Source organism: Oryctolagus cuniculus, chromosome 18 (genome assembly GCF_964237555.1).
Source record: "Oryctolagus cuniculus chromosome 18, mOryCun1.1, whole genome shotgun sequence".
Taxonomy (NCBI): Eukaryota; Metazoa; Chordata; class Mammalia; order Lagomorpha; family Leporidae; genus Oryctolagus; species Oryctolagus cuniculus.
The window spans coordinates 33797779-33821807 of NC_091449.1; the positions used below are offsets into that span (position 1 = coordinate 33797779).

The window sequence follows — 24029 nt, forward strand, 5'->3', positions numbered from 1 at the left end:
TTGCAGAGCCTGGATTCTGATTCCCAGCTGCTCGGAATGATTCTGGACATTTATGGCTATGTGTAACAGTGGCGCTTAGTTACAAAGACAAAAGGAGAGCTTTACATTATGTCTAGTGTCATAGCATATTTTTTGAAACTTTTATTTATTTAAAAGGCAGGCACAAGAGAGAGAAAGAATTTTTCATCCGCTGGTTCATCCCCCAAATGGCCACAGTGGCTGGGGCTAGGCCAAGTTGGTTCCGGGAGCCTGGAGTTCCATTCAAGTCTCCCATGTGGATGCAGGGGCCCAAGGACTTGGGCCATCTTCTGCTGCCTTCCCAGGTGCATTAACAGGAAGCTGGGTTGGAAGCGAAGCAGCTGGTACTCAGACCAATGCTGGGATTTATAGGCAGTGGCTTAACCCACTGTGACACAACACTGGCCCCAATATAGCACATTTAAAAAAATATTTATCTTATCTGAAAGACAGAGCAACAGAGACCGTCTGTCTGCTGATTCATTCCCCAGATGCCTATGATAGTTGGGGCTAGGCCAGGGCAAAACAAGGAGCCAGAAACTGCATCTGAGGCACTGGAGCCATCACTCCCCTGTGGAGTCCACATGGATGTCCAGGCATCAAAGTAACTCACTGTGCCACAGTGCCCACCCCATATTTTTATTATTGTTAAGCATGTAGAGAAAGAAGTTCTGTAATACTTGCATGTTTTTACATTTTCTGTTAATAAAGCTACATGAAGCAATTATAGAGCATCTTTAAAATGAACAAAGTGTTCATAAGTATCTTCCCCAAAATATAGGAATATGTATATACCATATACCCCTATGTGTATAAAAAATAGTCATACATTTAAATTGGGTAGAATAGATCTCTTCTTTTACCCATAGATCCTCAGAGATAAGTGTGATTTTGGTGGGACCCTTCATAAGGTTGGTGAGTCAGTGTTATTTTGACACAGTGCTATATTGTCTAGTGTAGACCCAGGAGACATATTCTTGGACCAGTCAGCCTCCTAGGCTTTGCTTTGGAGTTGAAGAAATAGTCAGTGTAGAACTACTACTAAACAGCCCATCCTACATAAATGTACCTGCTAATACCTTCTGGGACTGTAGACTTTAAGAGAAGTTAGGTGGTAAATGAGACATTTGTATCTAAAATAGTTTTTGATCTGAGCTGTTTATATGAAATAGTGTATGGTTCAGATAATTTTAATCATCTCAGAATTATAGGAAAATCTTCAATATTTAAATTTGTTTTGCAGTGTTCACAACATATCTTCCTGAATTCTGCTGTTTATCTGCTCAATGAAAATATCAACTGTATTGTTACTTATCGTTTAGTTTGCTATTTATTGGGTTAAAGTTACCTAGTTGGGAGTATGAAAAAAAAAAGGACTTGAAATAGTAGGGTAGAAGGAGTAGATGGCACAGCTGTTAGGATCCACTTGGGACACCCATATCTCATACCATCAGAGTGCCTGAGTTCAAGTCGCAGTCCCACTCCCCGTTCCCACTTTGGCTAATGGAGGTCCCTATCACCCATGAGAGTTCCCCGTTCCCGGGCACCTGGACCAGCAGGTGGGAACTCTGTCCCTTTCTTTCTGCCTCTCAAATAAAAAGGATAATTAACTAGAAAAAGAAAATATTAGGTTGTGGGTTTCAGTTTGACTTTAAACCCTTCTGTTTTTACTACTGGCTTATTGTGAAATTTGTTCGGGGCAACCCACATGCCGAGAGCTGTAGCTTTTAGTTTCTTTATCATCATCATCATCATCATCGTGGCCATCAAGAAAGGAAAAAGTACCATGTCACTCTATTCTGCGAACTGTTTAACAGATTCTGTAGAAGACAACTCTTGCGTGAGGTCCTAGCTGACATGGGTCTTTGTACACTAGGACTATGGAGGCCCCTTCGTCACCTGACGCCGAGTAGCACTTGGAATAGTCATCATGTGGACCTTCACCAGTGTGCTGTGACCTTATTCTAGTAAATCTAGCTGTTGGAGCAGGGCAGAGACATAGACAGAAGTCATTTGTTTCTCTATATAGCAGCTAAAACATGTAATTAAGAGAAAAAATCCAGTCACTACAACATCAGAAAGCCAGAAAGGTGAAGAAAATAAAAAGCTTTACAGTGGATGAATTAAAAATGCCAGGGTGACTCAGTAATTTGTTAATTAATGTAATTCAAATAAAAATCTCACTGAATTTTGGGTAGGAGGGAGAGCATCTTGTTAAGATGATTCTAAAGAACATTTCAAAGAATAAATAGGGAAGAATAGCCAAGAACATTCGAAAACTAGAGGTGGGAGTTTGGGGGATGATCGATTTTTGTATGATCAACTATTTCTAGATTTATACAAGAATTTTAAAGGGAAGTCCAGACTAGAAACAGATAGCCACAGATCTGTTTTTTTTTTTTTTTTTAAGATTTGTTTTATTTATTTGAAAGAGTTACAGAGAGAGGTCTTCCATCCACTGATTCACTCCCCAGATGGCTACAATGGCCAGAGCTGTGCTGATCCAGGAGCCTCCTCCAGGTCTCCCACGTGGGTGCAGGGGCCCAAGAACTTGAACCATCCTCTACTGCCTTCCCAGGCCACAGCAGAGAGCTGGATTGGAAGAGGAGCAACTGGGACTAGAACTGGCGCCCATATGGGATGCTGGAGCTTCAGGCCAGGGCTTTAACCTGCTGTGCCACAGCGCTGGTCACTATAAGTTTTTTTTTTTTTTTTTTTAAAGATTTATTTGTTTGTTTGAAAGGCAGAGTTACAGAAAGGCAAAGGCAGAGAGTTCGGGCCCCTCAAAAGTTTTAAATTGCATGACAATAGCAATCTTATGGTCATCTCACTAGATACAGAAAAGGTATCTGGAGCTGGTGCTGTGACTCAGAGGGTTAAACCCTGTCTGTAGTGCTGGCATCCCATATAGGCACCAGTTTAAAAGTCCCAGGTGCTCCACTTCTGTTCCAGCTCCCTGCTAATGTGCCTGGGAAAGCAGTGGAAGATGGCCCAAGTGCTTGGGCCCCTGCACCCATGTGGGAGGCCTGGAGGAGGCTCCTGACTTATGGCTTAAGCCTGGCTTAGCCCTGGCCATTGCAGCCATTTGGGAAGTGAACCAGCAGATGGAGGATCTCTCTCTGTCTCTCCTTCTCTGTAATTCTGACTTTCAAAGAAAAAAAGAAAGAAAAGGCATTTGATAAAAATTAAACATCCCTTCATGAAGAAAACAAAACAAATTAGGTATGGAAGGAACATACCTTAAGATCATAATGGCGATTTGTAACAAGCCAACAGCTAATATCACATTGAACGAGGAGAAGCGGAAGGCTTTCTGTCTGAGGCTTGGAACGAGGCTAGGATGCCTGCTTTCACTAGTCAGCCAAGTCCTGGATGATCTAAGCCAGAGGAATTAGGCAAGTGAAGGAAACAGAGGGCATCCAAATTGGAAAAGGAAGTCAAATTGTCGCTGTATATGGAAGGCAAGATCTTCTATGTAAGAAACCCCAAAGATGCCACCAAAGAACTGTTAGAACTAGTAAAATCAGAGTTGCAGGATTCAAAGATGACACGAAAGGATCAGAAGACTGGACACTAGTGAACCATCTAAAGAAGAAATCCAAGAGAGTAGTCCCATTCCTAGTAGCTGCAAAATTATGTAAGTAAAATACCTATAAATTTGACCAAAGGGGCTGGCATTGTGGCATAGCGGGTAAGAATGCCGCCTGTAGCGCCAGCATCCCATATGCCAGTTCAAGTCCCCACTGCTCCACTTCTGATCCAGCTCTCTGCTATGGCCTGGGAAAGCAGCAGAAGATGGGTCCCTGCACCTGCATGGGGGACCGAGAAGAAGCTCCTGGCTCCTGGCTTTGGATTAGCACAGCTCCGTTGCAGCCATCTGGGGAGTGAACCAGCAGATGCAAGACCTCTCTCTCTCTGCCTCTCCGTCTCTCTCTGTAACTCTTTCAAATAAACAAATAAAAAAAATTTTTTTTTGACAGGCAGAGTGGACAGTGAGAGACAGAGAGAAAGGTCTTCCTTTTGCCGTTGGTTCACCCTCCAATGGCCGCTGCGGCCGGCGTGCTGCAGCTGGTACATCGTGGTGATCTGAAGCCAGGAGCCAGGTGCTTCTCCTGGTCTCCCATGGGGTGCAGGGCCCAAGCACTTGGGCCATTCTCCACTGTACTCCCTGGCCACAGCAGAGAGCTGGCCTGGAAGAGGGGTAACCGGGACAGAATTCGGTGCCCCGACCGGGACTAGAATCCGGTGTACCAGCGCCGCAGGCAGAGGATTAGCCTATTGAACTGTGGCGCCGGCCTATAAATAAATAAATCTTAAAAAAAATTTAACCAAAGAGGTGCAAGATCTCTACAATAAAAATAATATAAATCACAGATGAAGGAAATTGAAGACACAAAGAAATAGAATGTTTATGGACTGGAAGAATCAACAGCATTAACATGTACATACGGCCCAAAGCAGTTTACAAATTGCAATGCAATCCCTATCAAAATTTCAAATATTTCATAGCACTAGAAAAAAATACTACTAGAATTTGTATGGAATCACAAAAAATCCTGAATAGCCAAAGTAATTTTAACAAAAATAACAAAGCAGGAGGCCTTAACACTACCCGACTTTAAAAGTATTTCAAAGCTGTAATAATTAAAACATAAAAAAGCATAAAAACAGATACATAGGGGCTGCTGTTGTGGCATCATGGGTAAAGCCAGCATCCCTATAGGTGCTGTTTCGAGTCTGGTTTGCTCTACTTCCGATCCAGCTCCCTGCTAATGAGCCTGGGAAAAGCAGCAGAGGATGGCCCAAGTGCTTGGGCCCCTACTACCCAGCCACAAAGGATACCTGGAAGAAGCTCCGGCTCCTGGCTCCCGCCTGGTCTAGCCGCAGCTGTTGCCACCATTTGGGAAGTGAACCAGTGGTTGGAAGACCTCTGTCTGTCTTACTCTCTCGCTTTCCCTCTCTCTGTAGCTCTGACTTTCAAATAAAAATAAATAAATCTCTAAAGATAAAATAAAAGATCCATAGACCAGTAGAACAGAGTTTAGACGCTGGAAGTAGACAGATACATCCATAGCCAGCGGCTCTTTGACCAAGGTGCTTAAGAACCTGCATTGGGAAAAGGACGGTCTCCTCAGTAAGCAGTGCTGGGAAAGGTGCGTATCCACAGGCTGAAGAATGCAGCTAGACCTCTGCCTTTCACCACGTGCAGAAAATCAGCTCGAAGTGGATTAAAGACCTGATTGTAAGGGTGCCAGACCCTCAGTTTTCACTTGCTTTATAGTTTACATTACGGTCACTGTTGCTGTGGGACATTGTCTGAGCTTTGATAAATGTATAATGGCCTATAAACAAGTCTAGTATCTGCTAACACCAACCGATAGAATAAATAAAGGGGAGAGTGATCCAACATGGGAAGTGAGATACTCAGCAGACTCATAGAATGGCGGATGTCCTAAATAGCACTCTGGCCTCAGATTCAGCCCTAAAGGCACTCGGATCTGGCTGAAAAGCCCATGAGAGTATTTCAGGCATGGAAAGCCAAGACACTCTGGCAAAAAGATCTCTGTGAGTGAGATCCCAGTGGAAAGAACAGGTCTTCAAAGAGGGAGGTGCCTTTCTCTGAAGGGAGGAGAGAACCTCCACTTTGACTATGACCGTGTCTAAACAAGATAAGAGTCGGAGAACTCAAGGGGCTTCCATAGCCTTGGAAACTCATAACTGGTGCATAGGGAGATTACTGATGCCATAAACAGGAGTGTCAATTGGTAAAGTCAACAACAGGAGTCACTGTGCACTTACTCCTCATGTAGGATCTCGGTCCTTAACGTGCTGTACACTGAGGCTTAATGCTATAACGAGTACTCAAACAGTATATTTCACTTTGTGTTTCTATGGGGGTGCAAACGACTGAAATCTTTACTTAATGTACACTAAACTGATCTTCTGTAAAAAAAAAAAAAAAAAGAAAAAAAAAAAAAAAGAAAGAAATTTTCAATTCCCAACTTGACTCTCACTGGGATTAAACATGACAATAGGTCTGATCTGATTTCATCATCATTTAAAAAAAATCATCTATTATTTTTCACTTTATGTTTCTGTGTGGGAGCAAACTGTTGAAATACTTACTTAAGGTATACTAAGCTGATCTTCTGTATATTAAGATAATCGAAAATGAATCTTGATGTGAATGGAAGGGGAGAGGGAGTGGGAAAGGGGAGGGTTGTTGGTGGGAGGGACGGTATGGGAGGGGAAGCCATTGTAACCCATGAGTCGTACTTTGGAAATTTATATTCATTAAATAAAAGATAAAAAAAAAATGTATAATGGCCTGTATGAGCTACCATAGTGCCATATAGAAGGGTCAGAATTATTACTGCTCTAAAAATCCTCTGTGCTCTGCCTCCCAACCAAACCTTGGTAACCAATGATTTTTTTTTTTTTTAAGATTTATTTTATTTATTTGAAAGAGTCCCAGGGAGAAGTAGAGAGAGGGAGAGGTCTTCCATCAGCTGATACACTCCCCGGATGGCCGCAATGGCCGGAGCTGAGCCTGTCTGAAGCCAGGAGCCAGGAGCTTCTTCCTGGTCTTCCCACATGGGTGCAGGAGCCCAAGCACTTTGTCCATTTTCTACTGCTTTCCCAGCCCATAGCAGAGAGCTGGATTAGAAGAGGAGCAGCTGGGACTAGAACCGGTGCCCATTTAGGATGCCAGCACTGCAGGTCTGAGGTTTAACTTGCTGCACCACAAAACCGGCCCCAACCAATGATCTTTTCATTTTTGTGTCTGTGTTTTGGCTTTTCCTGTAGTTGGAACCATACAACACATTAAACTTTTCAGATTGGCTTCTTTTTCTTTTTTATTTTTTTCTTCTTAATTTATTTGACAGAGATAGAGAGAGAGGTCTTCCCTCCGTTGGTTCACTCCCCAAATGGCTCCTATGGCCGGCGCTGCACCTGTCCAAAACCAGGAGCCAGGTGCTTCTTCCTGGTCTCCTATGCGGGTGCAGGGGCCCAAGCACTTGGGCCATCCTCCACTGCCCTCCTGGGGCACAGCAGAGAGCTGGACTGGAAGAGGAGCAACCAGGACTAGAACCCAGTACCCATATGGGATGCCAGCGTCGCAGGCAGCGGATTAACCAAGTGAGCCACGGCACCGGCCCCATGGCTTCTTTTTCTTGCAGTCTGCTTTTAGGATTCTCTATGTCTTTTTGTGGCTTGGATAGCTGGTTTCTCTTTAGTGCTGAATAATACTCCATTGTATGGGTGTGCCAGTTTACTTAGGCATTCCCCTACTGCAGGACATCTGGGCGCTTCCAAGTTCTAGCAGCTATACGTAAAACTGCTGCAAGGATCCGGGTTTTTGTGAGGACATGGTTTTAATCCTTTTGGGTAAATAACAAAGAGCAGGACTGCTGAGTTGTATGCTAAGAGTATGTTTGTTTTTGCAAGAAACTGCCAGGCCGTGCACTGCAGTGCCGAGCATCCCCACCCCACCCCACCCCCAGCATTTGGTGCTGCCACTGCTTTGGATTTTGGCCATGAGGATAGGTGCGTAGTAGAATCTCACTGTTTTAATCTGCAATTCCCCAGCACCTTTTTTAAAAATATATTTGAGAGAGAGTTATAGACAGGGAGAGACCGAGGGAAAGGTCGTCCATCTGCTGTTCACTCCCCAGATGGCTACAGTGGCCAGGGCTGTGCCGATCTGAAGCCAGGAGCCAGGAGCTTCTTCTGGTTCTCTCACATGGATGCAGGGGCCTAAGCACTTGGGCCATCTTCTGCTGCTTTCCCAGACCAAAGCAGGGAGCTGGAACCAGCGCTTCTATGGGATGCTGGTGCCGAGTAGGAGGCTCAGCCTACAACACCATAGTGCTGGTCCTGGGCATCTTTTTAATGTGCTTACTTGCCAGCTGAATATTGTCTTTGGTGAGGTGTCTGTTTAGGTCCTTCGCCCATTTTAAAGCTGTATTTATTTATTTGGAAGACAGCAGCAGAGGGAGGGAGAAAGACAGGAGAGCCTGAACTCAGTCTGATCTCCCACTTGAGTGGGCAGGGACCCAACCACTTGGCTATCGCCTGCTCCCTCCCAGGAAGCTGGAATTGGAGCGGAGCTGATGCTGTGATGCAGACCCTCTGATACGTGTTCCAGGCAGTGATTTAACCACTGTGTCAGATGCACATCCTGCCCCTGCTCAGTCTTTAATGAGTTGTTCATTTTTCTTATTGTTGAGTTTTGTATATTTTGGATACTAATATTTTGCAAATATTTTCTTTTTTATCTTTTTTAATCTTAATTGCCTTTATTTTCAATTCTAGAATTTGGCAGCAAATAGAGTAAGTGCTCCTTGAAATATTTTCTCCGAGCCCGTGGCTTGAAAGATATTTTTCTGTCAAGGTGAAAAAGCCCTTGGAAATACATAGGAAAGAAACACTTAACGGCCAAGTTCTCAGATTTATGGCCTGATGTCTCACTCAGACCCGCACACGTGTTATGTTTTGTCTATACTGTTTTGTTTTAAATTTATATTTGGAATTAAATATTTGTTATTAATTAGTGATAAGTGATATTTATTGAGGGCTTACCTTTGTGCTAGGTAAATAGTAAACCCTGTGCTAAGCCCTTCATACTTTTGTTTAATTCCTACAGAAACCCTCTAACACAAGTATTGCTATTATTTTTTTTTTAAGATTTATTTATTTGAAAGGCAGAGTTACAAAGAGAGAAAGAGAGTGTTAGAGAGTGTATCTGTTGGTTCATTCCCCGAATGACTGCAATGGCCTGGGATGAGTCAAGCAAAGCCAGGAGCCAGGAGCTTCCTCCGTGTCTGGGGGCCCAAGCACCTGGGCCATCCTTTGCTGCTTTCCCAGGCGCATTAGTAGGGAACTGGATTGGAAGTGGAACAGCCTGAACTCGAACCAGCATCCATATGGGTGCCAGTGCTGCAGATGTTGGCTTAACCCTCTGTGCCACAGTGCTGGCCCCAAGACAAGTATTACTATTGTCCTTGTATCGGTGGGAAACAGGGTTGGAGAGCTAGAACACTCGCTGTGCAGTAAGTGGTGATGCTGAGGTCTGATTCCAGCTCATGCTCCTTAAACTATTGCGTCAATTCCCAGCAGAGTTTATTGAAATGAACTGAAAGAGAATACAGCTGTCCAGTAAGCTGGAGAAAATTCCCACCTTAAGCAAGAGTCAACGAATAAACATTGGTGTGGAGGTTGGGGAAGGAGCCTTTTGCATTTCCCTGGGGTTTGTATCAGCATCCTTTCTGGCGGAGGACATTTTGGGAGTATTTTCAAAAAGTATTAATGTTCACACCCTTCTCCCAGGGATTCCACTTCTAAGAATTGATTCTCAGAGAAAAATTAGAGTTGATTACAGATCTATGTGCAGATACAAGCATTGTAATGTTAATTATATTCTGAGTGAAGAACTGGAAGTGACCTAAATGCTCCACAGTGAGGGCCTGTGGCAAATGGCGCGTGTTCCTATGCTAGAATGATATGCAGTGCTGAAGTCGTGTTTATCATATCAGGTGACATGCCTGGTGACCGTGATAGGGCCACTGTGCTTTCTGCTGACTCTCACATGGCATAAAGCAGTTTCATCAGGTTTTTGGCCTGGAGTCACCCATGGCTATGTTTGCTGCTGTTAAGGGGATAGGCAAATAAATGATTTTTATGTTTTCCAAACAACTGTAAATTTACATACTTCTTTTAAGAGTTTATCATTTTTAAAAAATATTTCTTTATTTGAAAGAGTTATAGGGTTGGAGGTAGGGAGATAGAGAGATCTTCCATCTGCTGATTTATTCCCCAAATGCAATGGTCAGAGTGAGGCCGATCCGAAGTCAGAAGCTTCCTCTGGGTCTCCATGTGGGTGCAGGGATGACCCAAGTTCTCCGGTCATCTGCTGCTGCTTTCCCAGGCACATTAGCAGGGAGGTGGATCCCAAGTGGAGCAGCCGGGACTTGAACTTGCGCCCTGCTATGTGGGATGCTGGTGCTGCAGCTATGCCACAGTGCCTGCCCCAAGAATTTATCATTTTTAAAAAAATACTAGGGCTGGGGGTGCTGGCACTGTGGTGTAGCAGATAAAGTCACCAGCCTACAGTGCCAGCATCCCATATGGATTCTGGTTCAAGTCCCGGCTGCTCCATTTACGATCCAGTTCCCTGCTAGTGTGTGTTGGGCCCCTGAACCTGCTTGGGAGACCCGGAAGAAACTCCTGGCTTGGAATTGGCCCAGCTCCCACCATGGTGGCCATTTGGGGAATAAACCAGCGGATGGAAAACAACTCTCTCTCTCTCTCTCTCTTCCCCTGCCTCTCTGTAACTCTGCCTTTCAAAATAAATAAATAAATCTTTAAAAAATCAAATAAACTGGCCGGTACTGCGGCTCACTAGGCTAATCCTCTGCCTGCAGTGCTGGCACCCCGGGTTCTAGTCCTGGTCTGGGCGCTAGATTCTGTCCCGGTTGCTCCTCTTCCAGTCCAGCTCTCTGCTGTGGCCCGGGAAGGCAGTGGAGGATGGCCCAAGTGCTTGGGCCCTGCACCCGCATGGGAGACCAGGAGGAAGCACCTGGCTCCTGGCTCCGGATTGGCACAGCGCGCCGGCCGTAGCAGCCATTTGGGGGGTGAACCAATGGAAGGAAGACCTTTCTCTCTCTCTCTCTCTCTCTCTCTCTGTCTAACTCTGCCTGTCAAAAAATAAATAAATAAATAAACACCTCCCGTGTGTTTTGGACGTTGGGCCACTTGGGGAATGAACCAGTGGATGCAGGATATTCCATGTGTGTGTCTCCCTTTCTGTAACTCTTACTTTCAGATAAATCATTAAAAGAATCCCGAGGGCTGGCCACGTCTGTGCTTTATTGCTGAGTTTCGGGCTGTGGCGGATTGCTGCAGAATTCACTGTTCTCACTGGCATTTGGGCCTGGTGGCTGAAGAGAGGATTCGCTCTCCTGTGCGTGTGGTTTCCCCCCACACCCCACAGATATTTGAGGGCCTCCCGTTTGAGGAATACATGTGTTAAGTGACGTTTCAAGATATTTGAGATTAGTAGGGCAATACTGTCAGCTATTCTGCTTGAGGCTTTGTAACTTTGCACTGATTTGGCTGGGCTACTCAGCCGTGGGAAGCTGAGAATTTTTACTGGAAAGGGGAAAAGAATTATTGACTAGAATTAGGCACAGCAACTCGCGGCTAAGGATTTCTTTTCCTTCTCTCTCTTTACTTAGCTCGTAATTGATTGGAAGTAGTGGCAGGCCTGGGTGGCAGGGAGAGGGCCTTGGGGGTAGGAAGACAGATGGTTTCCATCTCTCTGGCCGTGGCTGTGAAGCGGGGGGGCGGGGGGGGGCGGGGGGGGCGTGCAGAGAGACGCCAGCTGAAGCCATCTTCTGGAACATTGGCCTACAGAAATGGAGAGCAACAGGCAGTGGCATTGGAAGGGAATGCTCTCATCTCTAGGAAAGCCAGGACCAGCACCTCAGAAAAGAAGGACGAAATGAAAACTTTGTCATCTGGGAGACAGGGACCAGTGTCCGTTCTCTGCTCTTCTACTCCCACGTCTTAATAAGCAGGGGGCGGGGCGGCTGTTAACACAGCGGGCAGGGCGGTCCTTCACTGAATAGCCATTTGTGCCAGCCTGCAGCACTCCTGGAAGTGAGATGTGTGGGCTTGATCTTTTTAAGTAATTTTACCTCATCATCCCTTTCATTTTTAAAAAAATCTTGGGCGATAGTGAGAATTATCTGGAGGTGTGAATAAGCTGCTTGCCCGCAAATAGAACAGGGGAAGGGTGTTTTCCTCCGAGCTCCGGGCTGGTGATCTTTCCATTTAGCCAGCCGTGGCTTCTTGCAAGTGACTGGGATCATTCCCAGCTCTGGAGAGAACCAGACACGCCGTGCAGACCTTCACATACGGAGCAGTTAGGGCATTCGATTCTTGAAATACTTGCACACCTTGGCTTGTAAAAACGTCACGTGCTGCTTGTGGGTTGCTTCCTAGGACCCCGCCTCTGAGCGCGGGGAGACGGATTTCCCCGGGCTACCTCTGAGAAGGGGCTGCGCTCCTTTCTGGTGCTGGCGTTCTCACCCACTGCATGTCCGTCTCCCTTGGCGCCATGTGGACGTGGGCGGGGATAGATGTTCCCCGCGAACGGGGGCAGGGTCCCTTCCCGAGGAGGCGCATTTCTGGGCCTGGGCACACGGCCACCGCAGGGGGTGCCGAGTGTGATGGGGAAGCCTGTCATTGCAGGGGAGCAGGGGCCTGGTGCTCTGAGAGGCACTGCGTAGGCTCTGAAGCCACTGTGTCCCTGGCTCCCACCAGGAAAGGAAGAGTAAGAGAGGGGGGCTGGCGCTGTGGCGTAGCAGCCTAAGCTGCCGCCTGCAGTGCTGGCATCGCATATGGGCACAGGTTCGCGTCCCACCTGCTCCTCTTCTGATCCAGCTCTGTGCTATGGCCTGGGAAAGCAGTAGAAGATGATGGCCCAAGTGCTTGGGCCCCTGACCCACGTGGGAGACCCGGAAGAAGCTCCTGGTTCTTGGCTTCGGATTGGCCCAGCTCCAGCCATTGTGGCCTTCTGGGGAGTGAACCAGCGGATGGGACACCTCTCTCTCCATCTGTAACTCTACTTCTCAAATAAATAAAATCTTGGAAAAAAAAAAAAAAAAAAAAAGAGTAAGAGAGTCTCCCCTGGCTCTGGCCTGCCCATGTGAGCCTGTTCTGGAAAAGGCCGTGCAGGGAGAAGAGGGGTCGGACCGGAGGCGACTGTGACAAGGAGTTAAGAAGTGACCCCCATGAGGAAGGGGACCTGGGTGGGCACACGGAACGGAGAGGGCCTAGCAAAGGGAGAAGTGAGTGGAGGGACACAGCTGGGTGGCCGCTGCAGAGTTAAGGACCTGACCCTGAGTAGTGGCAGGGAAGATGCAGGGACAAGGTCTGATGGGGAGGTGTTTGGGTTTCGGTAGAGGATTGGAGGCCCAGGAGCGGTCTTCAGAGGGTGGGGAGGAGGGTGAGCCAGGGCAGGTGCTGAAGTGTCTGGCGGGAAGTGGGAACTCCCGAGGGAAGGAGGTGCAGCAGGAGTAGATCTGGGAGAAAGATAATTGTGTTTTGGACGCTTTAGTCCGGGTGACATCTCAGACAGGTGTCTGCTGGTAGCTGGCCGCGTGTCTGTGACAGCTTCTTTGTAGAACACTGCACACTGCAGTCCTGAAGGTGGCGCTCAGGTCGTGTGGCGATCACCCTCGGGCTGCCAGCCTTGGAGCAGGTGCAGTGTACCAAGGGCTGTAAATCCCTGTCGCTCCAAGGCCATATCCGGTGCAGACCCTTATATGCTGCCAGAACTGAGTGCCTGTGTGTGCGCACATCGAAGTGTGAAAACCTCCAGAAAGGATGAGCCACAGAGCAGCAGAAACGCCACTCCACACGCGAAGGCACATGGCAGCTTCCCAAACTGCAGCGTGGAGTGTGCTGTCCCACTGCCCGAGCCTGGGGGCCCTCTGTGTCACCAGGGGTCAGCGCTGCCCACTGGCCACCTGCTGAGTCCCTGCCACAATTGCTCAGGCTCCCCAGTTGTCAGGTGTGTAAACTTTTGGTCTCTGAGGCTAGGTTGTTCGAATAATTTGAGTCTTTCTCCTTTAAGTGTGTGTGTGTTTTAAATATTTTTATTATTTATTTGAAAGAGTTACACAGAGGAGAGGCAGAGAGAGAGAGAGAGACAGAGAGAGAGAGAGAGAGGTCTTCCTATCCGATGGTTCACTCCCCAGTTGGCCACAATGGCCGGAGCTGCACTGATCAGGAGCCAGGAGCTTCTTCCAGGTATCCCACGTGGGTCAGGGGCCCAAGCACTTGGGCCATCTTCTACTGCTTTCCCAGGCCATAGCAGAGAGCTGGATTGGAAGAGTAGCAGCCGGGACATGAAGCAGTGCTGCAGGTGAGGGCTTAGCCTACAATGCCACAGCGCCAGCAGCCAAGTGTTTTTTCTTATTATAAAGTCTTGTTTTAAGCATACATAATGGAGGCAGGTACTGTGGTGTAGTGGGTCAAGCCTCCTCTTGATGTGCCCGCATCCCATATTAAAGTACCTGGTTTGAGCCCCAGATACTCTGCACTTTGATTGGTTTGTTTATTTTGAAAGAGAGAGGGAGAGACACACAGAGATCTTCTATCCACTGGTTCACTTCCCAGGTGGCCATAATGGCCAGTGCTGAACCAGGCCAAAGTCAGGAGCGAGGAGCTTCTTCTAGGTCTCCCATGTGAGTAATGGGGGCCCAAGCACTTGGGCCATCTTCCATTGCTTTCCCAGGCTATAGCAGAGAGCTGGATTGGAAGTGGAGCAGCCAGGACTTGAACTGGTGCCCATATGGGATGCCAGCACTGAAGGCTGTGGCTCTACCTGCTACGCTAAGGTGCTGGCCCGATGTGTAAAGCCACCATCTGCAATGCTGGCATCCCATATGGGTGCTGGTTCAAGTCCTGGCTGCTTCACTTTCAATTCAGCTCCTTGTTAATGTGCCTGGGGAAGCAGCAGAGGATGGCCCAAGTGCATGGGCTCCCACACCTGCGTGGGAGACCTGGAAGAAACTCCTGGCTCCTGGCTTCGGTCTGGCCCAGCTCTGACCATTTCAGCCATTTAGAGACTGAACTCAAATGGGTTCTGTAATTCTCCCTTTCAAATCAATAAAATAAAAATCTTAATAAAATTTTTTATTTTACTTATTTACTAAAGAATTTATTTAATAAATATTTATTTTATTGATTTGAAAGGCAGAGTTGCAGAGAGAGAAAAAGAGGGAGAGACAGTAATTTTCTGTCTTCTGGTTCACTCCACTAATGGCCACAGTGGCTGGAGCTGGACTGATCCAAAGCCAGGAGCTTCTTCCTAGTCTCCCACATGTGTGCAGGGACCCAAGTACTTGGGCCATCACTCTGATGTTTTCCCAGGCACATCAGCAGGGAGCTGCATCGGGAGTGGAGCAGCCGGGACTCAAACCAGAGCCCATATGGGATGCTGGCACTGCAGCTGGCAGCTTTACCTGCTACACCACAGCACCGGCCCCAAAATAAAAATATTTTTTTAAAAAAGTTAATTTTTATCCCCTTGAATCACTTCTTGGATGTAATCGTTGTTAACAATGGCGTGTAGACATTTCATTTCAGGGTAAGGGCAAAAATGTCAAGTGAGGACACAACCTGTGACCATAATCTCACCAGTCAATAATCTATTAGAAAAGCAGAAAAATAAATGTGTGTTGGTGGCTTAAAAAAAGAACGACAATAGTACAGAGAGATGCAAGATAAAAATTAATCCTCCACACTCTCCTGCAGGTGCCTTCCCCTGGGCAGGATTCTCTTCCCTAATGTAATCTGGGGTAACAGGTTTTTGTTTTTGTTTTTTTAAAGATTTATTTATTTATTTGAAAGGCAGAATTACAGAGAGACAGAGAGAGAGAGGTCTTCCATCCACTAGTTCACTCCCCAGATGGCTGCAACAGCCGGAGCTGTGCCAATCCGCAGCCAGGAGCAGGGGCCCAAGGACTTGGGCCATCTTTTACTGCTCTCCTGGGCCATAGCAGAGAGCTGGATCAGAAGTGGAGCAGCCAGGACTGGAACTGGTGCCCATATGGGATGGCAGCACTGCAGGTGTCAGCCTTACCCGCTGTGCCACAGTGCTGGCTCCAGGTAGCAGTTCTTCAGGAAAACGGTGGTGCAAACAGAGACATACCTTGGGGCTGTTTGTGTGCATCGTGTGTCTTTTTAGTGCCCACAGACGGGATCCTGCCGAACACACTGTTCATGGTTTTTCTTTTAAACTTATCTTCCCTCTTTCTCTGTCAGCCTGCATAGCTTCACGTTCTCTGTAATGAGGTCTTGGCTGTAAAGGAAATCGCTGAGTGTGTCTGTGCTTGCTGAATTGGATCCACTGATGGGGTTTCTCAATTTTTTAGTATTTCAGAGAATTCTGTGGTGATCATCATTTGTCAGATATCTCTGTCTTCATGGAAATATTTGTGGAAGATGGAAAGAAGGAGAATCTTTTTAAACATGAGGCCCAGGCACTTGAGCCATCTTCCACTGCTTTCCCAGGCTATCAGCAGGGAGCTGAGTCGGAAGTGGAGCAACCGGATCTCAAACCGGCACCCATTCGGGATACCCGTGTCATAGGCGGCAGCTTTACCTGCTGTGCCACGGTGCCAGCCTCCCATTGGCTGTTATTGAATAGCATTTTGTCAGCACCTCCACGCAGATGCAAAATTGATAATAAAAGGGTGGGGTGTTGGAAAGCAACAGCTGTGGGGTCGCCCGGGGCAGGTTCCACACTGGACAGGTATCCTGTGCTACCTTCAGTAGATACTGGCAGGCGCTGCAGAGGGCCAGGGGCCAGTCACCTGCCTGCCCTGGCCTCCCGGACATCAGAGAGGCCGCAACCCTGCCTGAGCAGCACACCCCCGCCCCAGGGCAGCCCGGCCAGAGGGGTGCAAAGCGGGCTCTTGCCTTTGAGGGCCGTTCGGTAGCTCAGCACTTCCCCTCTGTAGTAGGGTCTCCGCAAAAATGCAAGTCATGTTTTCTCATCTCTGTATTTTGCCCTAAATTATCTGTAAGTCACACTTTTTTCTAATGTGGAAAAATGTTCTCATGTGTCTTTCTTATCTTTTTGTTATTAATTTTTAGAATAATGGAAGTTTTGTCTCAGCAAATTAATTATGTTTCTCTTTGGCATACTCTACAGTTCTGGCTGGTACTTACTTCATCATACTGCTTTGATATTATTACTTTTCCTTTATAAATGGGAAACTTGTGTCCTTTTTTTTAAAGATTTATTTATTTATTGGAAAGGGAGAGTTGTAGAGAAAGGAGGAGAGATCTTTCATTCCCTGGCTCACTCTCTGAATGGCCACAATGGCCAGGGCTGGGCCAGGCCAAAGCCAGGAGCCTGGAACTCCTCTAGGTCTCCGATGTGGATGGCAGGTGCACAAGCACTTGGGCTATTCTCCACTGCTTTCCCAGGCGCATTTGCAGCGAGCTGGATTGGAAGTGGAGCAACCATTGCTATCCAAATGGGATGTCAGCATTGCAGGCAGCGGCTAAACATGCTGTGCATAGTGTCAGCCCCAACTTACGTCTTTTTGCTTACTTTTCTTTTTATGTACAAAATACTGATATCCTAATAGAAGGTGCATGTGCAGGAAGAACAGACTCTGGTTCTCCTCTTGTACACTCACAAGACAAAATGCCCGTTGAGTGCATTCCTCCTCACACCGAGCGAGCCAGCGGTTCTGGGCCGCAGCAGCCGGGTGTCCTGCAGCTGCTGCAGACCCCGCGGCCGGAGAGCTTGGTCCCCAGCACCTCCCACTCCTGATGGCGCTCTCTCGCAAGCCCCACGTGTGTCCCACACTTCTGACCCACCAGCTTTAAACTGGGTTTCATTCATTTGCTGGAGAGCCTCGCAGGACTCAGGGAAACAGTTATGCTTGCTGCTTTATCATAAAGGGGATTTTTAAAGGATACAGATAAACAGGCAGCTGGAGGCACCTGAGAGTGAGGTCTGGAAGTGTCCCTGGGTGCCTGCCTCCTGGCCGCCTTGTGAAGCTGCCCACAGCTCCTGGAAGCCAGCACAAGCACAGCTGATTCCATCAGTGGCCACTAGGGGTCACTTTAGCCTTCAGCGCCTCTCCCCTCTGTGCAGTCCCAACTCTCGAACCAAGGCCTGCTCCTTCTGCCCCATCCTGCGAATCACCATCTCAAAGACCTCGCTTTGGAGATCCAAGGATGGGAGGAGCTGTGTGCCGTGGTCACAGCACTGTCGTGGGCTCATGCCAGAGTGCAGGTCACTGCAGGGTTCTGCTTTGTAATTTCGTGCGAGAAACTGTAGGCCTGGGTGTATGGTGGTCCCCATGGTTACTCACACTGGGTTTGAGCCAAACCTCAGGGGAACAGGCAAAACAGTTATGAGTTATTCCTTAGCAGAGGCCTGGAGAGACTCCTGCTGGCCAGCCCGTGTGTTGTACCTGATGTGTCCCAGGAAACACAGCTGCCCTCGGGCACAGCCTGAGTCTGCAGCACAAGCCTTTTGACCCTCGGTCCCAAATAAAACATCAGGGGGGTGGAGACTGCTGATTGCTTAGTCACGTTTTAAAAGTCATCAGAATTCCATGTAGTGAACGCCACAGCCAGTAGGGATGGGAGACAGACTTTTTTCTTCCTCAAAATCATTTTTGGTCTCCTGATGTTTTCAGCTTCCTGCCTTGGACCCTGTGTGGGCTGCACGGCTGCTGCACAGGTCCTCCTGCTGCAAGACTGCTATGTGTGGCGGGGTGCTGCGCACCCACTGATGGGAGCGCCCGGCCTCCCTCCACATGGCTCGCGGGTCTGTCCCGCTGGGCTCGACTGTGAGACCCCCTGAGCTTCCCTTCTCTCCATGGGGCGCGGGCCTCTTGCAGGCAGCACTCTTCCCTCGTCACGGGCTCACCCACCTTGCAAGGAGTCCTGCCTAAAGCCCTCACTCTGCCTGCCTCGTGCCTTCCCCAGCCTCAGCCCGGGAAGGCAGCCTTGCCCTCGCCCTCGGGGCTGGTCAGGCCCTGGGCTGGCCGTTGTGTGTGCGTGAGAGTATGTGAGTGTGTGTGACAGTATGTGTGTGTGTTGAGTGTGTGTGCGAGCGTGGGGGGGGGGGCTTTGTCCCATCCTTCTTCAGCTCTGACTTAGGGCCTGTGCTCCTTGCGCCCAGTCTTGCCCCTTTGCTGCCACGTTCTGTGCACAGTTGCCAGTGTCATCCTCTTAAAACTGCATTTCTGAAGGCAGTTTCTCCCCGCTCCCTCTAGAAGCATTTAAGCAGCTTCCTGTCTCACGGGGAGAGCTTGAACTTCTGACGCGGGGCCCGCCTCCTCTCCAGCTGCTTCTCCCCTTTGCCACCCGTGCACCCCACGTGCCTGGCTCGCTGCCTCGTCCTTGGCGGTCCCTGGAAGCCTTTAGCTTCGTCACGGTGCCGCTGTCCGCCAGCCCTTCTTCAGGACTGTGCTGCTGCTGGCGTGGCCCTGAGCCCAGTGAGCAGGCGCTAGGGAAGGCAGTGTGGCTCACTGGGAGGGCCGTCGCCCCACGGCCCAGCCGTGCCCCCTGGGTCCCGTGTCGTGGATCCGCGGGTGAAGGAGAAGGCAGGGCCTGTACTTAAAAAAATTTATCACCGGCACCCAGCAAGTCTTCTGCTAAGGGACTTCTTGATTCATTTAATTTGTTGGGCTTATTATTGTTGTTAAATCCCACAGATTGTCGTTTTAGCTGGAGTTGCAGCATTAGAAGGGTGGCCTCTGAGTGCACGATCATCAGCTGAGTTAGCTCTAGGACGTCATCACGTAAGGCTGTCTAAGGTCGTGATTCCTCGTGAGATTGGCCCTGCTCATGTTAACTTCTTGTCTTGTCTTCAGCCTGCATGAAGAAATCAGTGATTTTTATGAGTACATGTCCCCGAGACCCGAGGAGGAGAAGATGCGCATGGAGGTGGTGAACAGGATCGAAAGCGTGATCAAGGAGCTGTGGCCCAGTGCTGACGTGAGTACTGCCGCCTGCTGGCGCCGCGGGCCGCGGCCTTGTCTTTGGGCGCCTGTGCAGAGGCCCCACTTGCATGTGCGACTCTCTGTAGGGTTATGGTCTAATGACATTTTTTTTTTAAGATTTATTTGTGGCCAGCGCCGTGGCTCAATAGGTTAATCCTCCGCCTTGCGGCGCCGGCACCCCGGGTTCTAGTCCTAGTCGGGGTGCCGGATTCTGTCCCAGTTGCCCCTCTTCCAGGCCAGCTCTCTGCTGTGGCCCGGAGGTGCAGTGGAGGATGGCCCCAGTCCTTGGGCCCTGCACCCGCATGGGAGACCAAGAGAAGCACCTGGCTCCTGCCTTCGGATCGGCGCAATGTGCTGGCCAGGGCCGCCACTGGAGGGTGAGCCAATGGCCAAAAGGAAGACCTTTCTCTCTGTCTCTCTCTCTCTCTCACTGTCCACTCTGCCTGTCAAAAATTAAAAAAAAAAAAAAAAAAAAAAAAAAAGATTTATTTGTTTATTTGAAAGAGTTAGAGAAAGAGAGGAGAGATCTTCCATCCTCTGATTTACTTCCCTGATGGCTGCAACGGCTGGCACTGGGTTAGGGCATGCCAGAAGCTTCATCCACATCTCCCATGAGGCCACACACTTGGGCCATCAACTGCTGCTCTTCCCAGGCACATTAGCCAAGAGTTGGATCAGAAGCGGAGCAGCTGGGACTTGAACCGGTGCCCATATGGGATGCCAGTATCGCAGGCAATAGCTTTACCCACCATGCCGCAATACTGGCCCCTCTAATTACATTTTTCAAAAAAGATTTATTTATTTGAAAGAGTTACAGAGAGAAGTAGAGCCAAAGAGAAAGAGAGGGGTCTTCATCCGTTGGTTCACTTCCCAAGTGGCCACAACGGCCAGAGCTGTGCTGATCCAGAGCCAGGAGCCAGAAGATTCTTCCAGGTCTCCCGCATGTGTGCAGGACTTGGGCCATCTTCTGCTTTCTGAGACCACAGCAGAGAGCTGGATCAGAAGTGGAGCAGTCGGGACTAGAACCAGCACCCATACTGGATGCCGGCACTGCAGGCCAGGGCTTTAACCCGGTGTGCCACAGTGCGGCCCCTCTAATTACTTTTTTTAAAAGACTATTTATTTGAGAGGCAGAGACACCGAGAGACCTCTATGTGCTGGTTTACTCTTCAATTTCCTGCAACAGCTGTGGCTGGTCAGGGGTTGAAGCCAGAAGCTGAGAACCCGGTCTCGCCTGTGGATGGCAAGAACCCCCTCACATGAGTCATCACCACTGCCTCTCGGGGGGCTGCACTGGCCGGAAGCCGGAACCAGGTGCCAAACCCAGGCAGTGCCGGGGGGTGTGGATGTCCTCACCGCCAAGCCCCATGCACCCCCCCCCCTTTTTTCCTGTTTTAAAGGCAGACAGGTTGTGCAGTCTTTCCAGTGTGGGGCTTCCTAGTTATTTTCATTGGATCGAATGACTTGGAGTTTTTCCCCCCATGCTGACTGTTCAGGACTGATTGGCGTTTAAGGGAAGAAAGACGAATCAGCCCTCAGCGTGCTGCTCCGCTACTGGACGTGATGGAACCAAACCTCATGGGTGTTTTGTGCCAGCTTGTTCCATTCTTTTTTTCTTTCTTTCTTTCTTTCTTTCTTTCTTTCTTTCTTTCTTTCTTTCTTTCTTTCTTTTTTTTTTTTTTGAAAGACTTACACAGAGACACAGAGAGAGGAGAGACAGAGAGGTAGAGAGAGAGAGAGGTCTTCTGTCCACAGTTTCACTCTGCAATTGGCTGCAATGGCTGGAGCTGTGCTCATCAGGAGCCAGGAGCCAGGAGCTTCTTCTGGGTCTCCCACATGGGTGCAGGGGCCCAAGGACTTGAGCCATCTTCCACTGCTTTCCCAGGTGCATTAGCAGGGAACTGGATTGGAAGTGGAGCAGCCAGGACTAGAACCAGCACCCCTATGGGATGCCGGCACTGCAGGCCAGAACATTAAGCTTTTGGGCCGCAGCGTTGGCCCTCTGTGTCGTTCTGTGTAGCTGAGTGAATGGCCAGCCCTGGAAGTCTGTTTTCTTGGCCTGAGTCCTGGCGCGGCTCTCCTGAAGCTGCTGGTTTTGTTTCCTGGCGCAGCCCCGCTCAGCAACACCACAAGTGCCCAGGGTTTCTTTGCCGCTTTGTGGTGCTTGTTCCTGGCACGTCACCTTTTAGGCTTCTTTGAGGGTGTGTCCTACGGCTTTGTGCGTTCTGTGGTTTTCTGTGGACTGGGTCCGGGGCTGGCAGCAGGGCGGCCGGGGAGGGAAGGGGCTGACGGGGCAGCTGCCGTGTCTCTACCTGCGGCCTCCGGCAAGGCTGGGACGTTTCCCGGGGACGCTGCTGGCATCGCGGGTGCCGAGGCCAGTGCCAAGGCCGCCGTGGTGAGCGGCACAGCCCCCCGCAGCGGGCAGTTCCCCAGTGGCCCTCACCCTTTGGAGGGGCCATTTCATCCGTGTCCTTTTTCTTTTTATACACATGAGGAGCGCAAGGCTGTGGATGGGTTCCCGGGTCTGTTTGACCTGTGAGGCTGAGTGTTGGTCATCACCGATGCTGTCTTGCTACTGCTGTTCTCCGTGGATTGAGATGGCTCGGGTCCTGGTTGCATGGCTCGGCGCGGGGTTGCGGTGACAGTGCCTTACACACCCTGAGGAGCTGGCCTCCAGGCCAGGGCCGGTCCTACCGTTCATGTAGTCTGACCCTCGTTTAATCCTGCTCTCCAAGGATTAAAGATCTGTGAATCCGTCTGAATTATAAGGGAACATTAGTCATCTGAACTTTACTTTGACAGTTTTCTACTTTAGTCTGTGTTTCATGTTTGAGCCGGATTACATTTTAATTACATTCTGCACTGTGAAAGGAAAAATGTTTTTGCAGTACTGAGGAAGGCCAGTAGAGGGTAGCAGAAGCCCACATTTGCCCCCTAATTTGATGTGTTATAGCTGATACCTTACTTGTAACTTCTTTTTCTGTTTCAGGTCCAGATATTTGGAAGTTTTAAAACCGGCCTCTATTTACCTACTAGGTTAGTACGTTTATGAAACTTTCAAGGGGTTGCACATTTTTCCAGGGTGTGTTAATTTTGGCTGTTGAGAGTATGACTAGAAGCCCAACAGATCTATGAAACAAAAATGTATTTACCTGTGTTTTATTTGAATGACTGAAGCAGAATGTCCCTTCAGATGCAGCAGGGCCACTGTAGCAGTGGACTCAAAACAGTTCCGAGCGTGAGAAACAGCCCGCCCTGCAGAGAGCCCACCATGCAGGTGTTAGCCTGGGGTTGTGCTTGCTGCTGGCTCTGGTGCCCTGGTGCTGACCCTGTGCGCGCAGGACACAGCTCCGCCCTGAGGCGGGACTTAGCCTCCCTGGCCCCTCCTTCCCCATCAGTCTGCCCTGGTCCTGGGGCTGGCGGGGACCTGAATCCTGATCTCTGAGCATTAAAGTGGTGTGGGGTGTGGCCTTCCCAGGGGGAATCACTCACTCGGTCAGGGTTTTTTTTTTTTTTTTGGCAGGCAGAGTTAGACAGTGAGAGAGAGAGACAGAGAGAAAGGCCTTCCTTCCGTTGGTTCGCCCCCCAAATAGCCGCTATGGCTGGTGCTGTGCTGATCCAAAGCCAGGAGCCAGGTGCTTCCTCCTGGTCTCCCATGCGGGTGCAGGGCCCAAACACTTGGGCCATCCTCCACTGCCTTCCCGGGCCCCAGCAGAGAGCTGGCCTGGAAGAGGAGCAACCGGGACAGAACTGGCACCCCGACCGGGACTAGAACCCGGGGTGCCGGCGCCGCAGGCGGAGGATTAGCCTTGTGAGCCACGCGCTGACCACGGGGTTTGGACCGTGGTCCGGCTCCTTCCGCGTTGAAGTGGGTGGATCCCGCGGAAGCCTTGACATACTCAGTGCCGAGTTCCTTAGCATTTTTCTTTGTTTAGGTTCTGAACGTCAGCACAGTCCCCCCAAAATCAGCCTCTCTTAAAAATGTGATGGAATTTTAGGAGTAGGTAGTACTTTGACATAGTGCAGATTGGGAAGGGCACAGAAGTACTGGCAGCAGGAAGCCTCGGCCTCCCCGCTGCCCGCAGTTCCCACCGTTAGTGGCTTCCGGCCTGTCCGCGCACACGCCGGGGAGTGGGCCTGTGTTTACGCGCTGCATACACTGCCGCAGCCTGCTGTTTGCACTTACTGGTATTTTTGAGTCACAACCTCACCCTGAGGGGAAAGCCTTGAGTCTAGGAGCAGAAGCCGGTGTGAAAAGGAGACGGTAGCTGGTGGGGTTCTGAGGTTTTACTTCTTTCAGAATCACGCTGTTTCCTGAGGCCGGGGTTCTGTGAAAGACTGGCGAGGGGAGGGGGTGATGAAGGTGCCGCCTGCACTTCCTGTGTGTTAGACCACTGTCACCGGCGCATCTCGCGCCTGGCCTGCAGCGGGCGGGGGGAGTCGGTCGCGGCTGGCCTGATTGGG

General features: G+C 49.4%; 1 protein-coding gene across 7 annotated transcripts in view; it reads left to right on the forward strand.

Annotated features, from left to right (window-relative positions):
- TENT4B (terminal nucleotidyltransferase 4B) overlaps window positions 1-24029 on the forward strand; it is a 91044-nt gene that overhangs the window by 45515 nt on the left and 21500 nt on the right. For all 7 annotated transcript variants that reach the window (XR_007914690.2, XM_051833892.2, XM_051833895.2 and 4 more), the window contains 2 exons: window positions 19437-19560; window positions 22555-22601. Coding sequence is in view for 6 of the 7 variants with exons in the window: in XM_051833892.2 (XP_051689852.1) it covers window positions 19437-19560; window positions 22555-22601 (171 nt within the window). In the remaining variant the exon portion in view is untranslated. The remainder of the gene's footprint in view (window positions 1-19436; window positions 19561-22554; window positions 22602-24029) is intronic.